The sequence below is a fragment of the Nematolebias whitei genome, chromosome 5 (assembly GCF_014905685.2).
Source record: "Nematolebias whitei isolate Nwh7 chromosome 5, NemWhi1, whole genome shotgun sequence".
Classification (NCBI taxonomy): Eukaryota; Metazoa; Chordata; class Actinopteri; order Cyprinodontiformes; family Rivulidae; genus Nematolebias; species Nematolebias whitei.
In genome coordinates this window covers 22,362,245-22,389,233 of record NC_056502.1, presented here as the reverse complement: position 1 = coordinate 22,389,233, position 26,989 = coordinate 22,362,245, and the positions used below count along the sequence as shown (strand labels likewise).

Here is a 26,989-nt window from a genome sequence, read left to right as displayed (position 1 = left end):
TATATATATATATATATATATATATAAGGACACCTTATGCTTTTTTTTATTCCTATTGCGTTTTATACCAAAACCATATCGCGATACATATTGTTATTGCCACCCTTCACAATACATATCGTGATATGAATTTTATGCCATATTGCACATTCCTACTCTGACATACAGCTGCAATGAACCGACCTGCTCAATGAGGTATCTACATATATGTCTATGGTTGATGCGTCTCCGCTTCTCCTTCATTCAAAACTGAAGCCAAACATGAAGTTTCCTTTAGAGGGGTCATAATAAACTTTGATAGTCATTAGAGGTTGTATCACAGTGTTGTAGGGTTAAAAGTGACCAAATAAATACATAACAAAATAAATAATTGTTTCATTAAATAATTGCACGGGGCTAATGCTGATCCTGTGAAATCCATTGCTTTAGTCTGATGTCTGTTCAGGCATGGTGGCTCTCCATGCAGGACCTCAGTGAGCTCTCTCGTGAACCGTTTAGAGATGTTTTGGAACAAGCTAGGGTTATAGAAGCTGGTGTTGCTCATCCAGAGTTTGTGGTATATAAATTAGGGCAATTTATTGAAGTTGCTTGAGTTTTTCTGCACTTTCCAACTAAGACATCAACCCCAAAGGGATTGCAAACTTGGAAGAAGTACTCCAGATTACATGATTTAACCTTTTTTTGTTATCTACCTGGATGATTGAGCCTACAAACCTTTTTTTTTTTACTACAGCAGTTCTCCAGTACGCCACGCAAACACTCAGACCTGGGGGTCCAAGTGTTTGTGTGGTGCACTGTGTTCTCTGTGGGTCTGATGCGTTCCAGTTGTACTGGGAAATGGGAATTTCCCACTTACGAGTTGTAAATGTCAACTGGAACATCCCCTGAAGTGGGAATTCTCAGTTGGTAAGTTGGAGAGATCCAACAATTCCCAGTTCAGAATTCAAGATGGCGGCTTCACACTACAACAGTGAGTAAAACTCTTACTTTTACTTTTAATAGCAGTTTTGTTACTTATTTTACATTACTCTGTCTAACAGATAGTATTTTTCTAATGTTTATAAGTGGACATGTTAAAACACGGTTTGAATGCATGAAATACCACGTAGAGGTCTGTTGTTATTAGCGGTGGTCAGTGGTAGTGATAAAACAAGTAATGGAAAGTTTTGTGTGTAGTCGAACAGTTTATTCAGAACAACAAATTTATTATAAAATGTGACTAAAAATTATTCTGTGCCTCCCGTTTGTATTTTGTTAAGACCTCGTTGGCTGAATTTTTAAAGCTTCCCCAGAACTATCATTAGAATCACAGTTAAGCACCATTAAACTATGGCCAGACTACTCTCTTACAACTCCAGTGACCAGTGTGTCTAAGAAATGTGCATAGTGAAAGGACAACTAGTAGAATCCAGTGAGTTTCTCACCACAGCAGGTAAGATAGTAGTAGTAACAAAGATGATGGTAACCAAAACAACAGCCATAAAGTAAATATAATGCAATGATGTTAATTTGTTGATTTTATGTGGTTCAGATGAGTGCAGTGACAATGTGGACGCAGCAAGCCGAGCTTCAGCCCAACGATTAACCCAGTGGAGATAGAGAAAGACCTCTACATCCACCCCTACAACATCCAACACTCGTAAACGCAGGAGGGTGGATGACGAGGTGGAGGAGTTCCTCCGACAGGCGGTGGAGACACTGGAACAACAGAAGTCTGTCCAACAGCGTTTTAGGCCTTAATGACACAGCTACTCAGTAAATTTTATTTTTTATATGAAATTCTAATGTCACGTTTGAAGAGCTGATGAAGTCAAGCACCAGTTCTTAAGTTGTTTGTAAACTCTTAACTTTTCATATATTCATGTTTTTACCCTGAAGTTTTCATATAGTGTTATTTTTACTTTGTTAATAAAATGTTGTTTGAATATTCATCACTGAGACTTTTTTCTTCTTAACCACAAGATATGGTCAATAGTTGAAACAAAGAAAATTAAACAGTAAATTGTGAGAAATTCTTGTTTGATGACACACAAGTATTCTCACAGAGAACACTCTTTGGCACATAATATAATATACTGCTGCTGTTAATTTATTTATACAGCTCTACAAAAATTTTATTCCATTATATCACAAATCAAATCTATAAATCTAATCTTATTCTGTTTTTCCACCAAAACATTTCTCGCAAAGGTCACAAGAAAATTACATTCATAATTAAATCTGTGCGTAGATTCCATCTGTCCTTGTTTAACGATGGACGGGTTCTCTTCACAAAGATGGCCTCCTTCACTCCTCTCTCAAACTATTGTTCCTTTCTATCAAGAATGTGCACATCTTCATCCCTGAAAGAGTGACCGCTGGCCTGGAGATGAGCGTAGACTGCAGAGTCCTGGCCTGATGATGTTGCTCTTCTGTGCTGGAAGCCATCTTTATGATAAGAACCTGCCCATTGTTAAACAGGACAGAGGCCTCCATGTTCAACGGTCCCCTCTTACAATGCTGTTATTGCAAATGTCACTCAACCCTCTGTGAATAGCAAGAGGCCATCAGTGCACTAACCACCAATTGTTAGACTAATGGTACTCTTTTTGCATGTGAACAGCTAGTTCTGGATGTCACCAGCAGACTGGTTGATCCACCATGAGAGGGTCCTGAATATAAGACCTGAGTTGCATCTCCTCAGACTGAAGAAGTTTTTTGAATAAAAGACGAAATGTTTCAACAAAGTAGAATCCTTCCAGAGGGCCTGACTCAACCTGTTAGATTTATCTACCTAGATTATTGTGGATGCATCAGGGCACTTTCTCCTAGTATTATTTTTCTGCTATCCATAACCTTCAGTTTAGATAAGAATATTCTAGGAAATAAAATCTCACTAGATATGAAAGTAGAAAGTAGCATCATTTGTCCTGAGAATATGACCTTTTACATGTTGATACTAGGTGAAACAAATTGCATTCTTGACTGATGAAATGTTCATTTTTGCAAAAAATAATGTTAACTTCAAAAACTTTATTATATGATAATTTGGCTTGCCATATCGTAAGTGTTTCAGTGCTCTTTGTTAAACAAAAGCTTAAATTCATGAAATAACATATCTGTTTTGGCAGAACAACACTTCTGATTCTGTGTTATCTCTTAAAGTTTATGCACTAAATAATATAAGCATTATGACGCAAAAGCATGATTTTCTAAGCATAAACTCTCGATCATAATAATCCATTATAATTCACTTAAGTGCTGCTTTAAGGGCTTCTATTCTGTCTGTTTATTCTTTTCTGCTACTTCGCTCAGAAGGCTAACAAACAAGATTACTGGAGTGCTTCTTGTTCGAATAGCTCGCCCTGTTTTTGTTTGATTAAACCTGATTGGCAGTGCTTTGTTGTTAATCCTGCTTCCAGGGCTGAAGTGTTCATTTCTCTCCGCTCCATCTCCACGTTCACACCCCCACACTAGTTGTGCATGAATCTTTGACAGTGCCCTGGGCCGAGGAGGAAACCACTGGCTCCGCTTGAAAGCGGCTTTCATCTGTGCAGTGCAAAAAAAAAAGATAATTTCATGGCTTAGATTTTTTTTTTTGTAACTGTGTAGAGCCAAGTTATATCTACCAGTACCTGTTTTGCTTTTGTGTTTTCATGTCTTGGTGTAATCTGTCTGTGAAGTGAGCTAACTTGTAGTCTCTAAATTTAAAACAAGTCTTCAGCTTATGTGTCCAAAAGCAAAAGGTGGTCTGTTTGTGATAGTTCAGCCTGTCATCTTATGGGTGTAAGAGAATCCCAAAGCATGGCCTTGATAATATATAGACAGAAAAACAACTCTGAGAATCTTGTGCCCCAATGCTGATGAGCCAGCAAAACCAAAAGCAAAGCCCAGTGAGCAAATAACAGTTGCAACCTAACACCACCCTTAAGTTGCCCCTCTCCACTGCCTAAAGAGATGTTCTGGGGTGCAGAACCTAAAAATAGACCCTCTTCTTCTACTCAGAGACTGGAGACCAGATTGTGAAGACACATCTTGATAAACTTTCAGATCTGATTATGGGGCATTACTTTCCTACCATGAATGGAAACATTCGAGGAATCATTTTCAAGTTGTGAAGTTGTTTTTCTCCGAGGTTCAGACCTGAACCTGTCAACAGGAACCACTGAAATAGCACTTTTTGGTGAATTATTCCTATAAAAACCTCACTAATGCTGCTTGTAACGGCCTTGTGGTGCATTTACGTTTCATATCTCTATCAGTTACTATTTCATGTGAGTTTTACGTGAATTCGCTCTAACTTCCTATTTCCTTTTTATCAGGTATGATGGAGCTTGTAGTTTTGGTGGCCTTCAGCTCGTGGCTGGCTCCTGCACTCGGTGAGTTTCCCCCTCGCTTGATGTTTGGCAGTTTTAGATTGGGACCTTTTTCCACCCAACATGTCATGTGTAATCACGTTGTTCTTCAGTTAAAGAGATAGTTCAAACTTTTTGAAGTGGGTTGCCACAAAAATGTTATGAACAATTATCTGATGTAGATGACTCTTTAAACAACCTCAGTTTAGTCAGAGTGTTGACTGGACTTGTCACAGTCAGTTTGCTTGAAATCCATGGTACAAGCAGGACTCAGAGAAACTCAGGTAAAAGAAAACAATTTATTAACTAAAGGAATAACAAAAATGCTGATGAGGCAGCCAACTCTACTTACAAGAGAACTTGGAATAAACACAGGAGGCATGGAGCGACACGTAGGAAGGACTGAGACGGTCTGCACATTAGGGTTCACTTAATGCTCCGCTGAGGGAGACACAGGAGACGCAAACATTTAAAGGACGACACTTATGGACAAAAATACCAAACGCCTGTTGAGGAGACAAACTGGAAACAGTTGGGCGGGGCAGGAGCAGAATTACAAGGAAAAAAACACAAGAAAGTAAAATTAACACAAGAAAAAACAAAATCTAATGGAATAATACAAAATACTAATATAAATACAAATTATCACAGTACCCCCCTCTCTAAGGGATGGCCCCTGACGACCCATAAACTACCTAACTCGCGTGGGCAGAGGGGGGAAAGTAAAGGGTGGAGGGCACAAAGACAAACAAGGATCAATAAATCAAAAACCGATAGGAATTTCCTGGGACTTAAATAAACAGAAAAAAAAAATAATAATTCCTGGGCACATTCACAATGGGGATAAGAGTTCAGATAGATGGCCCGAGACCGTCCAGACCACGGCACAGTTCAGGTGTACGGCCCAGAGTCCATCCACACAGGAGGCAGAGTTCAGAGGGACAGCCTGGGGACCGTCCACACAGAAGCATGAGAGACCTCCTCAAAGACAGGCGGCGTAGCGGTGTCGACGTCCCTGGTGACCTGGTGTCTTGAAGGCCCTGGGTTGTCTGAGACCAGCCCTGGACATACTGCAGGAAGATCAGAGACGGTGGAACTGTTGGAGGGTCTGAGACTGGCTGCTCTGGGGACTGAGGATGAGCTGCAGACACAGGGGTCTCTGGAGGCTTGGGACTCGGTGGAGGCACTGAGAATAAGCGGAGCGGCTGCGTCTTCAGCTGCTCTGAGCTCTCTGAAGGGTCGAAGCTCTCGAGATGGTCAGCCTCGCCGGTCTGATTAGAAACTTCGAGCGGGTCAGTTTCGCTGGGCTGTTCGAGGACCTCAGTAGGGTCAGTCTCACTGGGCTCCTTGGGAGGACTTAGAGGGAAGATCAGACAGTAGATGCAGGAGGCTTTAAAGGAGTCACAGTAGATCAACCTCAAGCCTGCCTGAGACAACTATTTGACATGTTGGAGTGATTTATGAAAGAATAACATGAGAGGATGCCGTCAACCTAACACTGATACACCTCTGAGCCACCAAGTGAGGTAGTAGTAAGAGTAAGGGACGATACAGGAAAGGGTAAGCTGGCATCACGTCTTGAGGAAGTGATGTAGTGACAGTCTGTGCAACCGGCTGGCTGCAGATTACAGCTTGTAATTCTGGTCAGCATCAAATTATATTTCCTCAAACTGAGTTCATTCAAAAAGCTGTCTGTGACAGGTAAGATGTTAATTGTTCATACCTTTCCACAGAACCCCACTTCAAAAAATCTAAACCGTCACTAATTTCTGTAGCTGTCTTTGCTAATTGAGGTGATATGTTTGTATAACAGGATCAGCGTTTGGTAGGGAAATGCTGGGTAAGTTTCCTGCACAGTGGTTGCTCCCTGGGCTTGCATGGCCTTTAATTTTATGTTCAATGGCTTTTAGCCATGCTTAAAATTGGTTGAGAGCATGCAAGTTTTTTTTTTTGTTGTTTTTTTTACATTGTAATGCCTTTTTAGCATCCTTTTTACTGATGTTTTTAGTCTGTAGTATTTGTTTTGTCTCTCTCAGAAACATTTTTTTTTTATTCTTTGTCCCTCTAGCTTGAATAAACAGCCTGCTGCCAAGTTTTCCAATGTTATTGCAAATCCGACTCTGCATACCATCAATTAGGTTTGATGTTAAGCAGATTTGCCTACGCTAAAGATTATTACTATTCCTTGACTCCTGTGTTGGACTTCAGTTCAGACCTTCTTTAAAGAGACTTGTCAAAAGCAATATGGCAAACTGCTTTCACCTCTCAGCAAAATAATGATTTGAATTCATTGTGCAAGTAGGTGATCAGAGGTATAGCTTGAGCACCCTAACCCTTACTTTCCCGTAAACAAGGTTAAAGGTCTGGATTAAATGATTCTTTAACAGATGTCAGATAAATGTTTCAACTTGTATCATCTAAAATGGCTGTTAATAAACTCTAGTTTGAAAACAAATGCATGTTCATACATTCAAACACAACCACATTCAGATTGGAAGCATGCTTTACACCTGTTTAATAAAATGTTTTTATGGTCATCTGTAAAATAACTCGTTAATGATGTGAAAGAAGGCTGGCTGCTGTAAACACTTACGTAACCCTCGGTGAGCCCAGTGCGAGGTTGCATTGTTCTCAGTCCAAACATTGATTCTCGTTCAAACAATGCCGGCTTTGTTTCAAACCAGTCATTCAATTATTCCGCTTGTTTCTTTTAAGTCGCTGAACATGAGGCAGAAATTGGGATTTAGTGAGGAGAGAATGTTTTCTGACATGATTTTATAGACTGCTGGCAGCCATCGCTTTGTGTTGTTATTTTTAATGAGAAAATGGAGAAATGAACCAGAACCTGGAGGTCTGTACTTTCCCACATCAGCGGCAAAGATCAGATAAATAATACACGAGATAAACAGAAACGTTGGTCTCTTAGTTGCATTATCTTTTGCATTGGTGTTAAGGTAGAACATGGAAAAATAGACATCCCAGGAAAGTGATGATTTTTTTTCCCCCTCCACGTTTAGACACACCAACATCTGTAATTGTTTTGTTTTTGTTAAACTGTGAAGATTTCCCACCCATCATTGATAGTTTCAGGTGAATAATTGTTTTGTTTTTTTAAATCAAAGTCTTTTTATTGATTTTTTAATTTTTGAACATACAAACCAAAAAAATGAGAATGCATAAAACAAAAAAAAACCTCCCACCATTCCCCTCCCATATCGGATCAGTCACACACACATAAATAAACTACCGGTAAACAGGCATTGACAAGTTTTCCACATACAACATAAAAGGCTGCCAAGTGTTCCAAAATCTTTGAACAGAACCCTTCAGGGTACCGGTATAGCTATTTTTTTCCAAAAGAATATGACACATCACTTTTTTTATCCAATGCACATATGCTGGGGGGGTATGGGTCCTTCCAACTGCACAAAATAATTTTCCTGGCCAGAAGAGAGCCAAAAGCAATCACATCCTATACTTGCTGGAGGACGTGTCCACGGGGACCACCCCGAACAGTGAGATGAGTGGGGATGGGTGTACAGTTTTTCCAAATATCCCAGAGAAGGTGTCAAAAATAGATTGCCAAAAAGTCTGCAGTTTGGGACAGGTCCAGAATGTATGCAGGAGTGTAGCTGGAGTTTGTTTACAATGATTGCATGCGGGGTCCAGGTCGGCTTTGATCTTGGACAGCTTGTCTTTGGACCAGTGCAGCCGGTGCACCACCTTGAATTGAATCACAGCATGTCTCAGGCAGATTGAAGATGCGTGAATGTTTGAATAATTGTGTTTTTGCACGTTTCTGTGGGTGTTTTCATCTATTACATCTCTTGAATTACTGGACAGATTTTAAGAAACTCTCAGAAAGTAATCATTGGATGGACATTTACAACTAAATAACTTAGAGTCAGCTGGATTCAAAATGGCTGCCACAGCCAAATGACCTTAAAAACACAAACATTGTTTATCTTAGTGATATTTAGACATGGACTTAAAATTTTGTGTAACAGTAGTTGAAACTAATCCCCAACACATATTCCGAGCACCGACAGATCTAACCTTTGTTTAAAATTTTACCCATAACTAGTTGAAGTCACATCTGTCTGACTGTTAGCGGAAAAGCTCAAACCACTGTACAGAATTTTTTTTTTAAACTTCCTGGAAATATTAATTTGCTGTACCTTTACAACTGAGTAATGTTTGGAGCCAGTTCAATTTAAGATTGATTATTATTCAGGCAATTTAACAGAGGCTGTGCTTAGATTTGGTGTGGTAGTAGTAGCTGAGTCATGTACAATACACACTCCTATTGCATTCATCTTTGCTTAAAACTAGCACTACCTGTAGCTGTCAACCCTGTTTGTCTGTTAGCAAAATATCTTTTGAACCACTTGTAGGACTTTAATGAAACTTTCACAAAGTAGACATTAGATGTATTACATGTTGGACTCAACAAGGTTTAAGATGGCCTCCACAGCTAATCAACACTAGCCAACACAAAAATGGCTATAACTGAATCAATTGAACAGATACTGAGCTCAAACTCATGTGGTAGTAGCTGCGACTCCTTCACAGCACATACTCTGGCATGACATCTCCAGATGTTGCATGAGGTTGTGCATATTGTTATTTGCATAATTTCAATTCTGTCATTTCTCAGCATAAAATGATCTTAATAAAACAGGCATTAAAGGCGGCGGGGTGATGTGCATTCCTTCAAGGAATGCTAGGCCTTTAAATTATTCTACTTGTGGCATATGAAGGAGTGTGCAGACTACCTTTACAGAGCACGTCTACCTTCACTTTTACGCTCTGCTGACACGCACACACCCCACTGACTGAGTTTCCTGTAAAAACTGATGATTTATCTTTTTTTTTTCCACAGCCTCAGCAGCAGACAATGACAAAGGTGGGTATAATCTGAGCCGAAGCTCAGAAAAGATATATTATTAGTCAAATTAGTCAAGTTTTACTCATAGACGGCGTTTAAATTGATGCTGACATCAAAATGAATTGTTTTTATGGTTGACTGAAGTCCTGAAACAGCTGAAAATCTGTCATCTAATGAGCGCTCTCTGAAGTGTGTCGCTGGTAAAACCTTCCTCTCATCTGTCTTTTTTTTTTCTCCAACAGACTTTGACAGTGCTTTTCAATACGGTGAGTGTGCTGAGCACACATAGAAAACATCTGGGAGGTCGGGACGAGTTAGCACTTCTATTTGCTTCTTTTTCTAGAGGTGATGGAAAATCCCCCCCCCCCCCCCCCCCCAGTGAAAGCTCCTGGAAAAGCCTCAAAACAAACACTTCAGATCCTGTCTGCAAAACTAGTTTAAAGTGCACACAAGTGGCCAGGATGCAGAGATGGACACAAAATAACAGTCAAATTCTGACTTTGGTTGTGTACTTGTGAATAGTTTTAGTGTATTCACACTCATGGTGTTCCCCCCCCCCCCCACACACACACACACCACACACACTCGTTTCTTGTTGGAGCACTAGTCTTTCTTATGCAAAAAAAGTAGATGTTTAAAGCAAATGTAAAGTTTTTTTGAATAGGTGTTCTGTTGCAAAGTTAGTATAGACAAATAATATCCTACCTGTTTTAGATAACTCTCCAACCAGTCTCAGTTTGAAGAAGTAGCTTATTAAATGGGGTTCGAAATGGAGTAGAGGTATGGCAGCTGACCTGGGACCAGAAAGCTGCAGGCTCAACTCCCCGCCATGCCCATATGCCGTTGTGTCCTTGAGCAAGATGCCCAATCCCCAATTGCTCCCCGGGCGCTTACATACTGTAGCTGCCCACTGCTCCACCTGGGTGTATCTCACTTGTTATGGGTTAAATGCAGAGAACTAATTTCCTTACTGTATGGAAACATAATAATAATAATTCAGACCAGATTGAGGATCTTACTGCTAGTTCAAGTTTAAGTAGGTTTATTGTCATTTCACCACATGTTGTACATGAGATGGAACGAAATTATGTACACATGGTCCCAGTTGATAATCTGACTTTCCTCAACATCTTCCTCGTAATGTTTTCGAAATATGACGAATGAACTCAGTTTAGAGGGTTTTTTGTAGTTAACTGTTCTTCTAAACTGAATACAAAGTTGCTGTTTGCCATTATCAATCTTCCTTCAGTAATAGATCTATTGGTTGTTTTTTAATCCTTTGACCGGGTGTCCATCCCTTCATCACATCGTTCAGCTTTTGGCACCAGCTTGAGTGTCTAATCCTGGTCCTGGAGGGCCACTCTCCTGCAAGTTTGAGGTGTTTCTCTGCTCCAACACGCCTGATATGAATCAATGGGTGATTAACAGGCTTTTGCAGAACATGAACTAATTGAAATTATGAGGTGCGTTAGAGCAGGTGAACAAGTAAACCATGTAGGATAGTGGCTCTCGAGGACCAGGACTGGACACCCATGGTTTAGTCTCTGTCACTACCTTGCTTTGCAGCACAAAGACACATCAGAGGTGGGTTGGCTTTGACCCCATTGGTGCCAGAGCACATTCAGAAATCACACCGCGGCAGCTTGGAGGCGTCTCCTGTCTTGAGGTGCATTACTGCTGTCCTGAAACAACTCAGGGATTTCATAGCAGTACTTTTTTTCTTCTTCTTTCGGCTGCTCCCTTCCTCAAGGGTCACCACAGCGAACAACTCACATGAAGACTTGCCTATTGTTTTTACGCAGGATGCCCCTCCTGACGCAACCACAGACCACCGAGCTACCACAGCCCTCTGTGGAGCAGAGAGCTGCTAGGGGAGTAGATGGTGCGGGTTAAGGGCCTTGCTCAGAGTGGAGCAAATGAGGGTGGAGGCAGGTGTGGGTTCTTCACCTTTTCCACACACATTTTGATGTTTTCAGTTCGGGGAGTCAAACCGGCGACCTTCCAATCACAGACCCACCTTCTCTAACTTCTGCGTCACCACTCCCCCAATTTCATAGCAGTACAGGAAAATTCTTTTTAATGAATCTTTACATCCCTCTTGCAATTAACTCCTGAATTCTACGTAATGAACTGTGTTATGACAAACTGATTGCAGTGGAAAGTTTATAAATCAGCGTTTGCATGAACCGCTCTGAAATTCTTGAGATAGAAGCTGTTTTAAAACACCATTTTTATTCTGGCCATGCTCAAACTAGCCATTTACTTGTCAGTCTGGTCAGAATTAAGCTATTTTTCCAAACTGAGGTCGTTCAAAGTTCTATCTACAACAGGTAAGACACTAACTGTTCATAGCTCTCCCATGGAATCCTTCTTTAAAAGATTATTGCTTTAGTACTGCTAAGAAAAATAACTTCAAAATGTATTATTTTTTTATATTATGCCATTATGGATTATTGTTCCCCAGTAAGTGTTAAAACCATTTCTACCAGAGTTTTTCCGTTAATGTTTTGGCTCATACTTACAGAGATTAAAACAATTATACTTTTTTTGTTGGAAGACTTTTTCTTACATCTTCCCACGTCCTGCAATTCACTTAAAGCATTCAGTCTTAATCTCTTGGTATTTTGTTGTTCCAACAGTAAGAGATCCCTAAAGAGGGCGTGAGATAAATCTGACAGATATTTACAGCTTTTTTTTTTTTTTTGCTTGTTTGTTTATTCTTTTCCCGCCTCCGGGGGAGTTTATAATTCTCCAGCCAGCCCATGAACGCTCATGTTTGTTTGTCTCAAGATACACGTCCTTTTAAAGGCAAAAACTTGATGGAAATCACTGGACTGAATAGCACAGAGAATATTTTTCCCCACCGTATATATATTATTTTATCTTTAATCTTTTCTTTCTTTCAAACACTTGTTCCTCAGTTTGGAGACAAAGCCAGCATGCAGAGCATATGATCACCTTGTTTCACTCAGCAGATGAAGCTGGACAGATTCCTGCACAGTAATAGTAGCATTTTTTGAGTTTATCGTTCACGTTCTTGTTGCAGAAAACATTTTGGCCACAGTTTACAGGAACTGTGAGGCTTCGTACAAGCTTCAGAGTTTAAATTGATGTTTACAGCTTTGCAGCTTGAAGGAATTTGTGGTTTCCCAACATGTGAGGACTGTAATTAAAACTCCGCAAGAGCAATTTAGAAGCCTAACCAAAGACCTCAGAAAGCCTTTATAGTTTATGATCTTTGAAATTGAAGTTTTTAACAAGCCTGTGCACTCTAGAATAAGCTTTTTTTTGTTTGTTTGTTTCAGATTATGAATCTCTGAGGATCGGTGGCCTGGTCTTCGCTGTGATCCTCTTCCTCCTGGGCATTGCTCTGATTGTCAGTAAGTGCTGAAACACACAGCACATGTGGAATGTCAAGCGTCTGTGTCACCTTTACGCACGCTCCCAAATTCAGCCGATGCGAAAACTCCCGTTCCTCTCCGAGGTGTGCTTCAGAGCCCCGCGCTGTCGGCACACTCGCAGCGATTCAGGCTTTGTTTCACTCCCAGTGTCCTTTCAGAGCTTCGGCTCCTACCTGCCAGCTCTGCTGCTTCTGCCGCTCGGAGTCCTGAAACCGAAACTAAGCTGTGAATAATTTAGTATTATGCCATGCTTTCTCTCTGCTTCTGTTTGCAACAAAAAGGTATAGACTGCTTCAAACTGTGCTCCTTGAAAACTCCCATATACGACTTTTATTGGTAACTTTTGTATCTGCAGTAGAAAAATACAAACATGTTCACAGATTTATAAAAAATACAAAACAAACTGTGTGACTGAAGTATCAGTCTGTGATCAAAATAGCAATTAATATTAGTGTTATTGTTTATATTTTTGTTTGATATTGAGGTACAAAGATAGGCAGAGAAAAAAAACTACATTTATACAATTTTTGTTTTCATTTCTAACATTTAGTATTAGTAAAACACATACTATGTGGATATTTTTTTAAATCAAAATAAAGGCTTTAAAATTCATCTGTGAAAAAGTTTATACTTTAATTTTATCCATTATCTTTACCCGCTTGTTCCATTTTGGGTCACAGAGTTGATTTGCTCAGTTTGACTAGTTATTTCTACTGCAGACACAAAAGTTACCAATAAATATCATATTCCAGTATGTGAGTTTCATGAAGCACAGTTTGCAGCAGTCTGTACATTTTTTCTTTTTTACAAACAAGCAGAGAGACAGCTTGGCAGAGGAGGAGAGTCCCACTAAATTATTTACGACTGATGAGGTGACCATGCGTGATCATTTGGGGAAAACATGGTAAACCCATAGATTTTTACTGTAAGGGACAAAAAAAAATGTATTTGATGTGTGTTTATGAATCTCCAAAATGCTACAATTGCGAAATTATTTCCAATACAAATATAAAGTATCAAGTTGAACACAACTTCTTTGTTTTTACCTTTCTGCCCCAAAAACAGGCAGGAAGTGTACTTGTTCAAAGAGCGACAAGTCAAGGTGGGTCCATTTGAACTTACAAAAAAAAATGTACATTTTAACATTAGAGCACAGTTGTTTGTTTCTTTTCAATTAATTGTAACATTTCTACAAAGTATATGTTATTTACAGTTTTGTAGCTACTTTAAATGTGCAGCTTCTGCTTATGACCAAATCTTTTCACTTTCCTCAGATCCAGAGGTTCTGATGTTCAACCAGGTTTCCAGAGGGGTAAATATGGAGCTTTCTGTTTACATCTTTTAACTGGAAATATGAACCGACGATGATCTGGTGGCTAGTTATTAAACAGTACACCTAAACTCTTTTTGCAGCTTAACCAACATGGAACACCTGGTAAGTCTTGTGAAAAACAGTGCTTTAAATAAGAAGCTGAAGAAGACGAGCCAAACTCACGGCTGCACCTTTTTTTCAACAGTGTCTCCGAGTGTTCCCATTAGATGGCAGCAAACGCCGCCACGACAGCAGAGGACGAGCTTTGCTTTCTTCAAACCCATCATGTCTCTGTTCGTTTTCGTCTTTTTGTGCTTTTATCAGTCACTAGATGAACTTTATACAGCAGCGAGAGTGCGACGACTGTTTGAATTTTTGTCTTTTGAAAAAAAGATGCGAAATAATAAATCCCATTTTAGAAAACCCTCTTTGCTAGATCTTATTATTTCCTTGTCAAATGATCCGAGCTTATTTAACAACAGTTGTGAATCAGCAGCCGGTGTAGCGCTGCGCTCGTGTTTCTGCTGACTCTGCGGACGGTTCTCTTACACATGCAGTAGTAACAGCCAGCGGGGAGTGTGGGCTCACCGACGTGCTGCATTATGCAGCTTCATCACAGAGGCTCTGCTGAAACGCCACTGTGGACGTCCCTGTTTTATGTGCTGCTAAATGAGATGTTTTAGTCGTAGTGAAAAGGTTCAAACAGCATGAGGGCCACGCTCTCCCTGAACAGGCTGACTGCACTGCAACAAAGATCATTAGATGGATACTGGCGCATTCTCAATACGAGACTCGTGCTTCCTGCTTTAAGATGGCCCTCGGGATTAGAAAAGGGGGGGTTTGTTGTGAAAAGTGGAAAATAATCTGAATTTTTTTTTTCCCAGTTTACGATTACAAAAGAGTGTAGTTGTCTCAAAAAGATGTGAAACACTGGGCAGTCATTGTGTCCATTTTAGAATGGATTTTCTTAACTTGTCAACTTTGAACCTCAGCCTGTTTGGTTCATCAGGGCTGGGATTGCACCAGTGACTGAACAAAAGCTGTAATGTTTGCTTCTGACCAGCAGAGGGACCCGGTATGAGCTCCCTCTGAAGGCTCACTAAGCACTTCTTCCTGCTGCACTGTCCACTTTCTTCATCCTCAGCCAGACTTCAACTGCAGCTCAGCAACTTGCTAGACTTCCAGCAGACAGAAGTCCTCGGCGTCTCCGCAGTGCAGCCATGGCCACATCAGGTTTGCATCTTTAATTTTAAATACAGCTTTTTGTACATAGAGCATAGTTACATGTAGTTAAAATATATTTATATATGTAATCATTTTTTTTGCAATGAAATTCAATTTGGGCATATTAAATAGTGTTATTTGCTAATATTTCTGTGAGTAATTACTTTTCTGCAATCTTACTATACAGTGATGGAAGCAAGTTAAAGTGCATGTGTACAGATCGGTGTCAGAAGAGAGATTCATAAGTAATCTGCCAACTAAAAACAGAAATATTAAGTATTTCTCTGGAAATGAAACCGTTTTATTTGTTTAGTTTGTGGACGAGTGAAATCGGTGAAGCTCATCTGTTAGAAGCTGAGCTGCATTATTGACGCCCAGGGAGCCCAGTAAGCTGGCACAGTCTGTACCCTGCAGTGCAACTGTTAGTAAAATAAGTTCAGTGCAGAGTAGAAACCTCAGCTTGCACTAAAAAATGGACAAAATGTGCATATTTTCCATGACTTCACTCTCTTTTTCTATCCAAACCCCACCACTTTGTTCTTTCTGCTGCTGGCTTGAACCCAGATTTTTTTTTTTTTTTCTCCTGCTGAGCAAAAAGGTGCTGCACAGAGCACCTACAGTGGCACTTTTTTTTTTTTTACTCCCCTAAAGAGTTTTATTCAACCCTGTAGATCTACCTAAAGCTCCTTACTGTCTGCTATCTTGAATTGAGCTCTTCTTTATCTTTGCAGAGACATTTCCAGACCAAAGTGACTTTAATTACGGTAAGAATTTCAACGTTTTCAGCTCTTTATCTTTTAAGTTCAATAAATCCTCTCCAACATATTGACTTGTGTGTTTTCGTCTGCCGTGTCTGAAGAAAACTTCCAGTGGGTTTGTTTGTTCAAGTCACGTGTGTTTTTGTCTCCTAGATTACGAGACGTTGCGGACCACGGGGGTCGTCCTCGCCGTCGTCATGTTTGTCTCTGGCATTTTGATAGCCCTGAGTAAGTTTAGGTTATTTTCACGTCACGGTGGTGTTTAGACTTCAGATAACCTCTAACTTATCTATCATTCCCCAAACAGGTAAAAAATTCACAAAATGTGTAAAATCCTCGTCCAAGTAAGAGCTGTGCAAGAATTAGCGGCTGATCCGCCCGTGCATGTTGTATGCAGATGAACTGATTACGTAATCAATCTGGGGAGTAAAAAAAAATATATCAAATTCTTTCATATAAATTGAAAAAATAACTAACTGTCCAGTTTTTCCTTTTTCTTTGCCTGCCCTGGATGCCACTTCTCTGAGCCCTTTTCCCTGTTCCATTCACAAAACCTAAACTCCCAGCGCATAGATGTGTCTGTGCAGGAACCCCCCCACCCCCCCACTTATCTCTGTGCTTGGTCTTGAGGCTTTTCTTTGTAAACGTATGCATTTAAACCTAACCTGTATGTGTTGGTCGAGAATGAGCAGGGCGTTTCCTCTGACGGTTGCATGCTGCTTGAAGGGCAAAATGAGCAGAAAGAGAAGAGACGCTGTGAACTTTCTTGTTTTTGCAGTGCTGCTTGAAAAGGTGTGCACACTTTTTAACTTTCTGGATTGATGCATAAACATGAGAAAAGGAAATCATCGGACTTGCAAACAAAAATGGATTAAAAAAAATAGACTTTTTAAGCAAATGAGACAAAAATGTAATTGCCTTTGAGTTAATCAGGATGACAAAAGGTCACAAAATTGTCCCTAAAGACTTGGAAGATTACAAATCCTAAAACAGACAGTTTATGTATGGAATGGTTAATTGTATTACTGTGCCAGTAATGATTACCAGTAATGATCAACCAACAAAGATCCCTTCAGAAACAGCACATCAGAGACTCTGATGTCAACGAAGGAAGCCAAGGTCACTTAAGACCAAAGTATAGTTTTGTTTGTTTAAATGAGAAGTGTTTAAGGAAGAACAACACTCATATTCTGTGTAAAAACCTCCTTCAGTGAAACATGATTGTTGAAGTCCAAGTATATTTCTCTTTATTTGGAAATGCCATCATCGATAGGACACAAAAAAAAGGAATTATAACAGAAAGATCAGAAAAAGATGACCTAATGTGCTTTTGAAATTAATCTGAATAGAAAGTGTGTCATGTCATAAGAATAAGAAAAAGTAAAATGCAAATAAATTTGAAATTGCTAAACACAGAAGTTAGTCTTTATGAACTATTACAAATGATTATCGGTACCGGTAGGTTATTGTATTGAATGCTAAAAATAGCATTTGGACTTAAATGGATAGTTCATATCTGTTAAAGTGTGTTTCTGTGTAACAGTTATAAAAAAATAACATCTTACCTGTTGTAGGTAACTCTTTGAACAATGTACATTGAGAATAATCTCATTCTAAATGGACTGTACTTATATAGCTCCTTTCTATCTTATCGAGATACACAAAGTTCTTTACAACACAATCTGTGTCCACATTTACCCATTCATACAGCACTCTACTAGATCTCTACAAAGAATAATCAGAGCTTTATCACATTCATACACCGATGGGACACACATCAGAGGCAACGAGGGGATTCAATGTCTTGCCCAGAGACACTTCAGTATGTGACTGCTGGTGGAATCGAACCCCCAACTCTTGCATTGGAGGATGACTGCTCTAACAGCTCAGCCACAGCCGCCCCATAATTCTGACAGAACTGACGAACTAATAACTAACATAATGTATCAATTCAATAGAAATTTAAAGGAACCTAAATTCAACACTTGTCAACACAGAAACAGTTTTTGTCCAAAACAATCCTTTTATTTGTCGTTTCTAAAATTATCTCTGTAAACATTACGTCGTTTCTAGAAAAGTTGTAATTCACATGAAAACACAAAATGTAAAAACTATGGTGCTGTGCGTCCACACAAGAACAAGCCCCAAAAACAGTATTATTTTTTTTTAACTGATTCCAAAGTCTCCCCTTATGTTTTTGTGTAGACAGCCAAAACGCAATATTTTGAAAACAATGTCGTCATAGCCTCAAATTGTTTCCAGATTTTGTCCTCTCTGCAACCCATTTTCAAAAGATACTGTTTTGAGGCTCCTAAATCACTGTTTCAGTGTGGACGCAACACTGAAATATTCCTACTGGTATTCACAAAACCTCCGTGTGTTTGGCCTCTCGTTCACATGATGAAGCCCCACCAACGTGTCAGAGGTCACCCTTCTGGAACCTTTGGGTGGAAGTTGATCCGTGTTTATTGGACTCTATTAACTGAAGTTATTACTTTAAAAATTATTCATAGCACATAATGAAAACAATGATTTCCACCATTTTCTTACTCAGATTAGTGTTTTGTAAAAATAAGTATTTATTTATTCATGTTAGTCGATCTACTTTTAAGGAAATGAGTGCAAGTCTGATGATAATGATCATGTTTATGTGATAGATTAATAAATAAAAAATAACCACCTAAATGTGGACAAGTTTTTAAGCAGCACTCATCAGAACCCTGTGGCTCCAACTACATTTCAGTTTTGCAATCTTGATTTTTTTTTTTTTTTAAATGATCAACTTTAAGTTGTTGCCACAGTTTTCAAACTGTACTTGCATATATTTTACTGTAAGTAATGTTGGTAAATTATTAAAATAACATGTAATTAATTACGAGTATCACTTCACAATCATGGCCCCTTTATAAAGGATTTATTAAAGCTTTATAAATAGGTTATTTGTGAGTTTGTAATCACTTTACAAAGCATTAACAATCATTTATAAAACACAGTTCATACACTGAAGAAGTGTCACTATTTGGGAAGATCCAGTGCTGTACTTTAATTATTTTTAACTAAATGACTTTTTATAGCAAAAGAAACATTTGTTAATCTAAATTATGTAGAAAATATTAAAAGTATAGCACTTGATCTTAACAAATAGTGAGCCTGCAACAATGTATAAACAGTGTTTTATAACTATTTTATAAACAATAATTAATGCCAACTCGTTTATAAAACATTAATAAATCCTTTATAAAGGGGCATTCGTTGTGAAGTAGCACCTAACTAGGTACTAATATCTCTTCTCTCTCACAAAGAAATTCTAGTTCTTCTGGCACCCAAATTCCAAAGACAGAAGGTAAGTCCATTTTTCAAATCAGAACCACTTGGCTCCTAATCAATAGTTATAACTGTCTCGTGTGTTCCTTCTCTTTTGCAGTTCCTCCTCCAGCGGTATAGAAAATGTCACAAATGTCTGAAGGAGGAGAAAGACGTCATCGCAGGATCTAAATGTGCAAACGTCTCGTCAGCTGCTTTGTGGAAACACCTTTTCTGTTATTTTACTGTAGTTCTGATAGCTGGATGATTATTACAATGGGTTTTCCCAACACTTCTCAATTCCTAAATCTGTAATGTTAATTAAGTAATAATTAATAATTTGCCAAGATACTGTTAATTTCAAATATTCCCATCAGCGTAACAAATGAAACATGCACCTAATGAAACAAATGAAACAAGCTTGGTTTGTTTTACAGGTTGTATTTTACTTCAGTGCAACAATAAAATGAACAGCATGATTACAAACAACATATAAAACTGTCCAGTTTGAGTTAATAACGTTCTATTAATGAAATGTAACATGGCTTCGGTTGGATTTCTCTTCCATTTCTCAATCGTCCATGGGCTCTAAAAGCATAGCTTAACATTACAATAAATAAAATGAAACTTATAATAATATATTATGGAGACAAGTCAAAAGCAACATTCTGTAATGCCATGGGCATTAAAATGGCTTCCTCGAAACAAAAAAGCCGCATTAAGAAATTTCAAGTTAAAGCAAAAGTTAACAAAAATCCTGAAATTGTTGTAAAGCCTACAAAATTAGGCTACTTTCACATAAAGACTACTCTCAACATTCATATATTCATCTGTAGGCTTGAAATTAATTTAAAAAATGTATTTAAACAATATATTCATGTGCTTTACTTGCGAGATTAATCTCTTTTTTTGTGCTGAAGACTTTGCGAGTCTAACATCTACGATGACACAAAAGTGACAGACACTTGGTGTATCATTAAGTACCAGTGTGTGTAAAAGCAGGAGGAACAACGGAGGCTTGAAGAGTAAATCCTTGTGTAAAGTTGTGCTACACAGACAGTTCTGGTGGGACGGTGTATTTTCCACCCTGCTCATATCTGTCTCACTGAGAGTAAATGGGACTGTTCAAAGTCTGCAACATGAAACAATCAGATGGAGCAGGGCTATTGTACTTTTACTTATGACTCAGAGGTAAAATGTACAGTGAGTCAGTCCATTTGTCATCGCACTTAACTCGTCTAATGTCTCCAAAATAAGAAAGAACATTCTCTGTCCTGAAAATAAAAGCAGTTTTACACAGTAAAGTTTCTGTTTTCCCCATAAAGAAAATTGAACCTAATGTCACACACATACAGCATGTATGATACATACAGAAGAACTTACATTCTTGCTTTAAAGACACAAAAGTTGTAACACACGCCGATCAAACTCAAAACTCAGAGTATCACTATGATATCCTGTGAGGGACGGAGACAGACGGGTTTCAGGGACATGGTCCTGGAGCGTATTCAAACGATTTCATAGAAATCAACTTTAAACTGGGAGATGAGCTTAATGGGAAAATTATTAGCTCAGTTCAGATATTTAGATGTGAAGTTCTGTGGAGAGGTTGTGAACAACTAATATCTTACCTGTTGTAGATGGCTCTTTAGTTTAATTTTGACTATTGAGCTAATGGCTAGTTTGAGTGGGATCCAAACCAAAATGAATTGCTGCTGTTTTAAAACAACTCAGATTGGTAAATTTAAAGCTTTTCACGTGGACAGTTTTTTTTTTATAAGTGGCTACATTGCCGTCAATTTAGCATTTTACGGTTAGCATGAAACGAAGTGTGAATAGCATTAGCTAGCTGTAGCATGTCTGGAATAAAAGAATATGCTGTTGGAATCAGTGTAATGCTAAATTAAATGTAATACAAAAAATATACAATTAAATTTGAACATCTATGAAATACTTTTTTGCTTGGACTTAATATGGCAGCATTTCACGCTGGTCATGGCCCCAGTCAGACGAGCTGTTAGCTTCTATTCTGCTAGTAATCACATTTTTCAGTGTAAATAACTGCATAATATAAAACTGACTTTAAACAGTATAAAATACTTTGAAATTTTTAAGATTTAAGTTTAAAGATGACAAAAGACTTGCTGTTAGCTCATCATTCCAGTAAGAATTAGTAATTTCTCCAAACTAAAGTTGTTAAAAGAGCAGCAGGTAAGACGATACTTGTTCATGCCTTCTCCACAGAATCATAAACATTTTGTCAAAGATCAATTTCTCAAATTAGGTTTTTATATTCCACAAATTCAAACAAAAGTTTGAATTAAATTAAAGCAGAATATTGTTTTGTGAATTATCTTTGGGTCAAAATGACCCGAGGCCTCAGTTTGACCCAAGGACAGCAGGAGGGTTAAGATCACAGAAGGCTTAGCTTCCCAAAAATAATTAACGACGTGTTAAAAAAAAAGACATAAACTAAATCCAAGCTAATCTAGTTTGTTTATGAGCATATTTAGACCCAAGACTCCCAGAATTTTATAAAAATAAACATATTTCCTCTTCTTAACAGAGGAACCACCTTTAAAACTCATTCCCTCCAAATGGGGATTACAAGAGGTCTGAAATCATTCCTGGTCCCGCAAGGACACGATACGTCGACGTGACGAAGCACTTCGTTTCTTCAGCATAAGCTTGAGCTGGACATGAGAAATTAGATGTGTGATATTTAGACGTTTGATTCACGGTGAAACACAACGTCAGGGTGTGAGATGAAGCGTACCTGCTCTCCCTGGTGGCCGCTCTGCAGCAGGTGCGCCGGCTGGTCGTTCTCCAGGTTGCGGATGCTGGGATCGGCTCCTCTGCTCAGGAGCAACTGCAGGATCTCCTCCTGATACGGGTTGCCATGGAGACCGGCCGCCATGTGCAGCGCTGTGTGCCCATGAGCCTGTAACAAAAAGCATCCATGCAGTGTGACTCGGGCTGTTTAATGAGTGTAATTATTAATGTGCATAGTGACACAACTGAGTGTTTTCATCTAATTAATCCATTTACACTGTTTTGTTCTGTGTTCCTATGTTTTAAATGCTTTTTATTAATTCTTCAGTGTTATTAGTGTGGGGGATTTTTTTGTCATTAATTTTATTCCCATTGATGTTATTGTTAAGGACCTTGATAACAGTTTCTGTTTTAAATGTGCTCTATAAATAAAGTTGACAAGAAAAGGAGTTTCAGTGCAGGACTCACCTTCATGTTGACAAAGTCTTTCACGTTGTGCAGGGGAACCCGCAGCAGGTAGCGGACCAGGTCAATGTTCCCTTCCTTTACAGCCAAATGCAACAGTGTCTTGTTACTTTTGATTTCCTGGAATTTGAAGAACAGGAACAATAATGAAACCACAAATCAAGTGATGGCATTTAAAAGTCAAAGGAGACAGTGAAAATGAAAGACACTGTGACAGAACTTTGATTACATGAAACTTCCCACAACGAGCTGCACATCGTCACTGAACGTTCACAGTTCGACATGTTGGTCATGAGCGGTACCTGGCTGAGGAGGGACGCTCCTGCACCGAGCAGCATCTGAACGCACGAGAGCTTCTCGTTAGCTTTGGTCTGAAGGTGAACATCTGCCAGTCCCATGGCTGACAAAGCTTTCATGGTGACACAGTGGGAAACAGCTGCACAGTGAAGAGGAGTCATACCTGAAGAGAAGAAGGAAGGCATGAATCACATTTAAATTAGGAAGGGCAGAAAAAGTTTCAAGCACCCCTAACGGTTTGCTTCCAAGAAGCCAGTTTCCTTTAAAAAAATTTAATGGTCTTCATTAGTAATACTTTGGGCTTTTTGAAGCTCCAAAGCACTAAACTGTTGTTTTTTTTTATATTTTTCATGGGTTTATTTTAAGAATTTGAAACAAGTTTAATGTTGCCTGATTCATTCTAATTTAGAAGTCTGGTTCTTTGGAAGCAACATAAAAAGAAACGAGGGGAGATTCAAGACTTTTGCACAGTAAGCTAAAACAATCTCGGTATTTATTCATTTGCATTTTAACATCAACTCAAACTACCTTCAAAATTACGGGCCTCCAAGTTGACATTTGGTCGGCCTGAAAGAATAGCCTACAGGAAAATAAAAAGTAAACACAAGCTTAGTGAATTAATCTCTAAGTAATATTTTTAAACATCAAAGGATTTCGGCGTTACTGCATCTTTACCTGCAGAACTCCTGGGAACCCATAGTGAGCAGCCAAATGGAGGGCAGTTTGTCCTTTAACATCGCAGGCATTGATGTCCGCCCCTAATGACAACAAATCCTGCACAATCTCTGGCTGGTTTGCCGTCACGGCCACCAATAAAGCTGTCTGTGTAAACACATTTATTATACATATTATATTTATGCACTTGTGTTTGTGGAACAACAACAAATATGAAAAGTTCAAATGAGAAGAAATGCGTGCTTTTATTCAAACCTTTCCCTTGTGTTCTTTGGCATCGAGTTTCCCGAGATCCCTCAGCTTTTCTGCAGCAACAAAGGCACACTCCCGGAGTCCTTTAGCTGTGTAGATGTGCAGGATCCTGACAGAGGAGCAAAAACGAAGGATGCATTCCTTAAAAATCAGACTGAATCATGGTGGTAATCTCCATGAAAATGAACTGCTGAACCTGTTTTTCCATTTCCTAACGGAGCATTTTACTCTCAGGCTGCAGGTTTACTCGTGGTTCCTAAAGTTTCCAAAAGTAGACAGCTTTCAGGCTCCTCTCTTGTGGAACCAACTTCCTGTTTCTGTCTGAGGCTGACACATTGTCCAGTTTTAAGATTCGGCTTAAGTCTTTCATTTTGCATAAATCCTATAGTTAGGGGCAGCTTGGGTTTCCTGAGCTATCCCTTAGTTATGCTGCTGTAGGCTTGGACTGCTGGAGGACAAAGTGACCACATTTCCTCACTCTACTGCTGTCTTTACTTACTCTGCCTGTTTGTATTTGTAATTATTTCTATCTTAACATTTGTTTTTATGGCTTCCTATAGAAAGTACACATGGACCTCTTATGTTTGTTTGTTTGTCCTTCTTGTCCTCTCAAACCCCAGCCGGTCGAAGCAGATGGCCGTTCGTCCTGAGCCTGGTTCTGCTGGAGGTTTCTTCCTGTTAAAAAGGAGTTTTTCCTTTCCACTGTTGCCTTTGTGCTTGCTCAGGATGGGAGACTGCGACGAAGTGACGATTCAACACAACCTGCTGACTTCCTTCCTCAGACAGATAACTTTTATTCATTTGCTTTTATAATGTCCGTGAATGTTTCTGTTCAGTGCCCTGAGACGACTTCTGTTGTGACTTGGCACTTTATAAACAAACCGAATTACATTTAATTTAATTATATTTTACTTTCTAATCATCGAGCATGAGCTGCTGACTCACTGACGAGTTCTTTTTAATCATTCCAAATTTACAAAACTCCATGTGGTTCTCACTTTAACTTCATGACTGAAAACGAAACTCCTACAGTAGTAAATAAATTGTGTACTTTTACACAGACAAACAATTCACTCATTTCAAAAGTGTGTGTGTGTGTGTGTGTGGGGGGGGGGGTGCTCTCTGTATTACTCATGATGTTTACAGGCAGTAAATTCTAGGATTTTTACAAACCTTTATTATGTTCTCCACCAGACTCAATATTCATATGTTGGAGTCTAATCCGGTTGAAAAGCACATTTTTATTTCTTAAACTGTAACTTTTGTTACCGCCTCTCTTGATAAAGCTTTCACTCTGCAGGCTGATTGGAAACAGTAGCTTTACATTATTTTTTAAAGTAATCATTCATACAGTCTAAAATGTGGTTCGAAGGAACAGTTATAAATAAGTAATATCTTACCTGCTGTAGATAGCTCTTAGAACAACCTCAGCTGAGAGAAATAAGAGTTTAACTCTGAACAAATTGATGAGCTCCTGGCAAGTCCAAGTGAGGCCAATACCAAAGTGGATTTATGCTGTCCTAAAACTGCTCTAGTCTCAAAACGTTCATAGCAATTGATGTGAATGCTGTTTAGAAAAATTTTAAATAACTGTCGTTTTGCATGACATGGTTATTTCTTTGGTTGTTTACAAGCACAAACAGCTATAGCAGCTAGCTGTAGCACTTCTGGTGTAGCATGGGAAACGTCCTGAAGGAATCTCATAATAATTCTCCTGAATTACTGTATGTAATGCAAAATGTATGGATTTCTAAAAAAAATAAAATAAACATATTTACATGAGTCTTAATAACATTTTCTAAATTTGTGTAGTTTAAAGATATAAGTGATCCTTTTTCTTGGCCTCACTTGGACTAACTTTAAGCTCGTGAATCCAGTTTCATAATTTGATGTCTTCAAAATGAGGTTGTTCAAAGAGTTATCTACAACAGGTAAGATATTAACTGTAGATGTTGAACTTTTGAAATGTCATTAAGTTGAGAAAAACACAAATAAGGTGTTTGAAGCAGCTCGTGTGCAGCAGGAAACAATCACTCCTGTTGGTGTGGATAGGGGACTACAGAACTCACTCAAAATTCCAAAACATCTATGATAAGATCTCCATTACAAAAACAAATGAACAAATAAAAGTTTCCATATTAACCAGTAACGGTTAAATGAACCTGAACTCTCCTAAGCACTCACGTGTCTCCATCTTCGTCCTGACAGATGGCTCTGTTGTAGTCCATCCCGCTGAGCAGCATTCGGGCCTCCTCCAGCTTGGCAGTGTCCATCGACGGATCGAAGATGAGCTGCGTGGACTGACTGGGACCAAGGAGTGGCCAAGATGAAGCCATACTGGGGTCCGCAAGAGCCACTGAGCAATCCTGCACAAAATAGTTCAATCATAGAACATCTTAATGAACTTAGAACCCAATATAGCATGTTGTGGCTTGCATTTAAAGCATTCGTCTCACATAGGTCTGAGGCATCGCATCATAAACTGGCAGCTGCTGCTGAGCGTTGTATTCAGGCGTCATTGGGACGTTGTACGCTGCAGCATAGCTTGGTCCTTGAGGGCTGGCGTAGTAACTTTCAGAGGCTGACGGCCAATGCTCAAAGCTCACTGCCATGTCTGAGTAGCTTACTGCTGCACCTAGAACAGACAGAAATATTGACATTATGTTGCGAAAAAATAATACAACTAGTACCACCAAAACCATTTAAACAACGGCTTGCAGGTTTTGCTTCCCTTTAAGTGTCTTGGCCTTAACTCACTTGAAGCGATCCAGTTCTTACCTGAGCAGGAAAATGGTTTTGATGTGGAGAGATCCTGACAGAGGGAACAGAAAAGAATCAGCTCAAGTGATGAAGACACATTTATGTCACAAGACTGGTTGAGACGTTGAGTCCCTCGGGGAGATGTCTTACTGTGATGGTAGTTGGAGGACTTGTGCTGGCAGAGGAGCAGGGGGGAGGCACAGCTGACGTCTCGCGTCTTCTCTTCTGCTCCAAGAGTTTCTTCACTGTGGGCAGGGTGCAACACGGCTTCTCTTTAGGTGCTGAGAAGAAAAAACAACAACAGAGGAATGATTATTAAATCGCCTCGTGAAGTTATAACCTTTAACAAAAGTTGCTTTTCCAACTCTGCTTTTTAAGTAAAAGTCAGCTGACTAGTTTATAGTAAAATGGTAAAGTTGAAGCAAATTTGAACTCTTTTACCAGATATATATATATACATATATACATATATACATATACATATATGTTTGAATAGCAATATTTGTTAAAGGTTATAACTTCACGAGGCGATTTAATAATCATTCCTC

The 26,989-nt window shown here is 39.0% G+C and overlaps 2 protein-coding genes across 3 annotated transcripts in view; one reads left to right on the top strand and one right to left on the bottom strand.

Annotated features, from left to right (window-relative positions):
* LOC119410131 (FXYD domain-containing ion transport regulator 6-like) overlaps window positions 1-14,357 on the top strand; it is a 27,777-nt gene extending 13,420 nt beyond the window's left edge. The window contains exons 2-10 of one of the 2 annotated variants that reach the window (XM_037677038.1): window positions 4,302-4,358; window positions 6,148-6,174; window positions 9,217-9,240; window positions 9,465-9,488; window positions 12,528-12,602; window positions 13,689-13,725; window positions 13,898-13,935; window positions 14,037-14,058; window positions 14,141-14,357. In XM_037677038.1, the coding sequence (XP_037532966.1) occupies window positions 4,304-4,358; window positions 6,148-6,174; window positions 9,217-9,240; window positions 9,465-9,488; window positions 12,528-12,602; window positions 13,689-13,725; window positions 13,898-13,935; window positions 14,037-14,041 (285 nt within the window). In that variant the 5' untranslated portion in view covers window positions 4,302-4,303 and the 3' untranslated portion in view covers window positions 14,042-14,058; window positions 14,141-14,357. The remainder of the gene's footprint in view (window positions 1-4,301; window positions 4,359-6,147; window positions 6,175-9,216; window positions 9,241-9,464; window positions 9,489-12,527; window positions 12,603-13,688; window positions 13,726-13,897; window positions 13,936-14,036; window positions 14,059-14,140) is intronic. The other variant, XM_037677039.1, reaches the window with a different exon arrangement.
* Window positions 14,358-21,841: 7,484 nt separating this feature from the next.
* On the bottom strand, window positions 21,842-26,984 carry LOC119410309 (NF-kappa-B inhibitor delta). Its single transcript, XM_037677222.1, has 12 exons — window positions 26,966-26,984; window positions 26,592-26,722; window positions 26,460-26,493; window positions 26,138-26,316; window positions 25,866-26,047; window positions 23,685-23,790; window positions 23,430-23,576; window positions 23,283-23,334; window positions 22,760-22,917; window positions 22,461-22,577; window positions 21,997-22,161; window positions 21,842-21,913 (listed from the first exon to the last, which is right to left on the bottom strand). Exons 1-12 carry the CDS (start codon window positions 26,982-26,984, stop codon window positions 21,842-21,844), a joined length of 1,362 nt encoding a protein of 453 aa, XP_037533150.1.
* Window positions 26,985-26,989: the final 5 nt, after the last annotated feature.

What these genes read in the sequence shown, in the direction of transcription:
- LOC119410309 (XM_037677222.1), bottom strand. An exon ending in ATGCGATGCCTCAGACCTAT is followed by an intron (nt 26,048 to 26,137) that starts GTGAGACGAATG and finishes TATTTTGTGCAG; the next exon opens with GATTGCTCAGTGGCTCTTGC. An exon ending in GGTTCCCAGGAGTTCTGCAG is followed by an intron (nt 23,335 to 23,429) that starts GTAAAGATGCAG and finishes ATTTTCCTGTAG; the next exon opens with GCTATTCTTTCAGGCCGACC.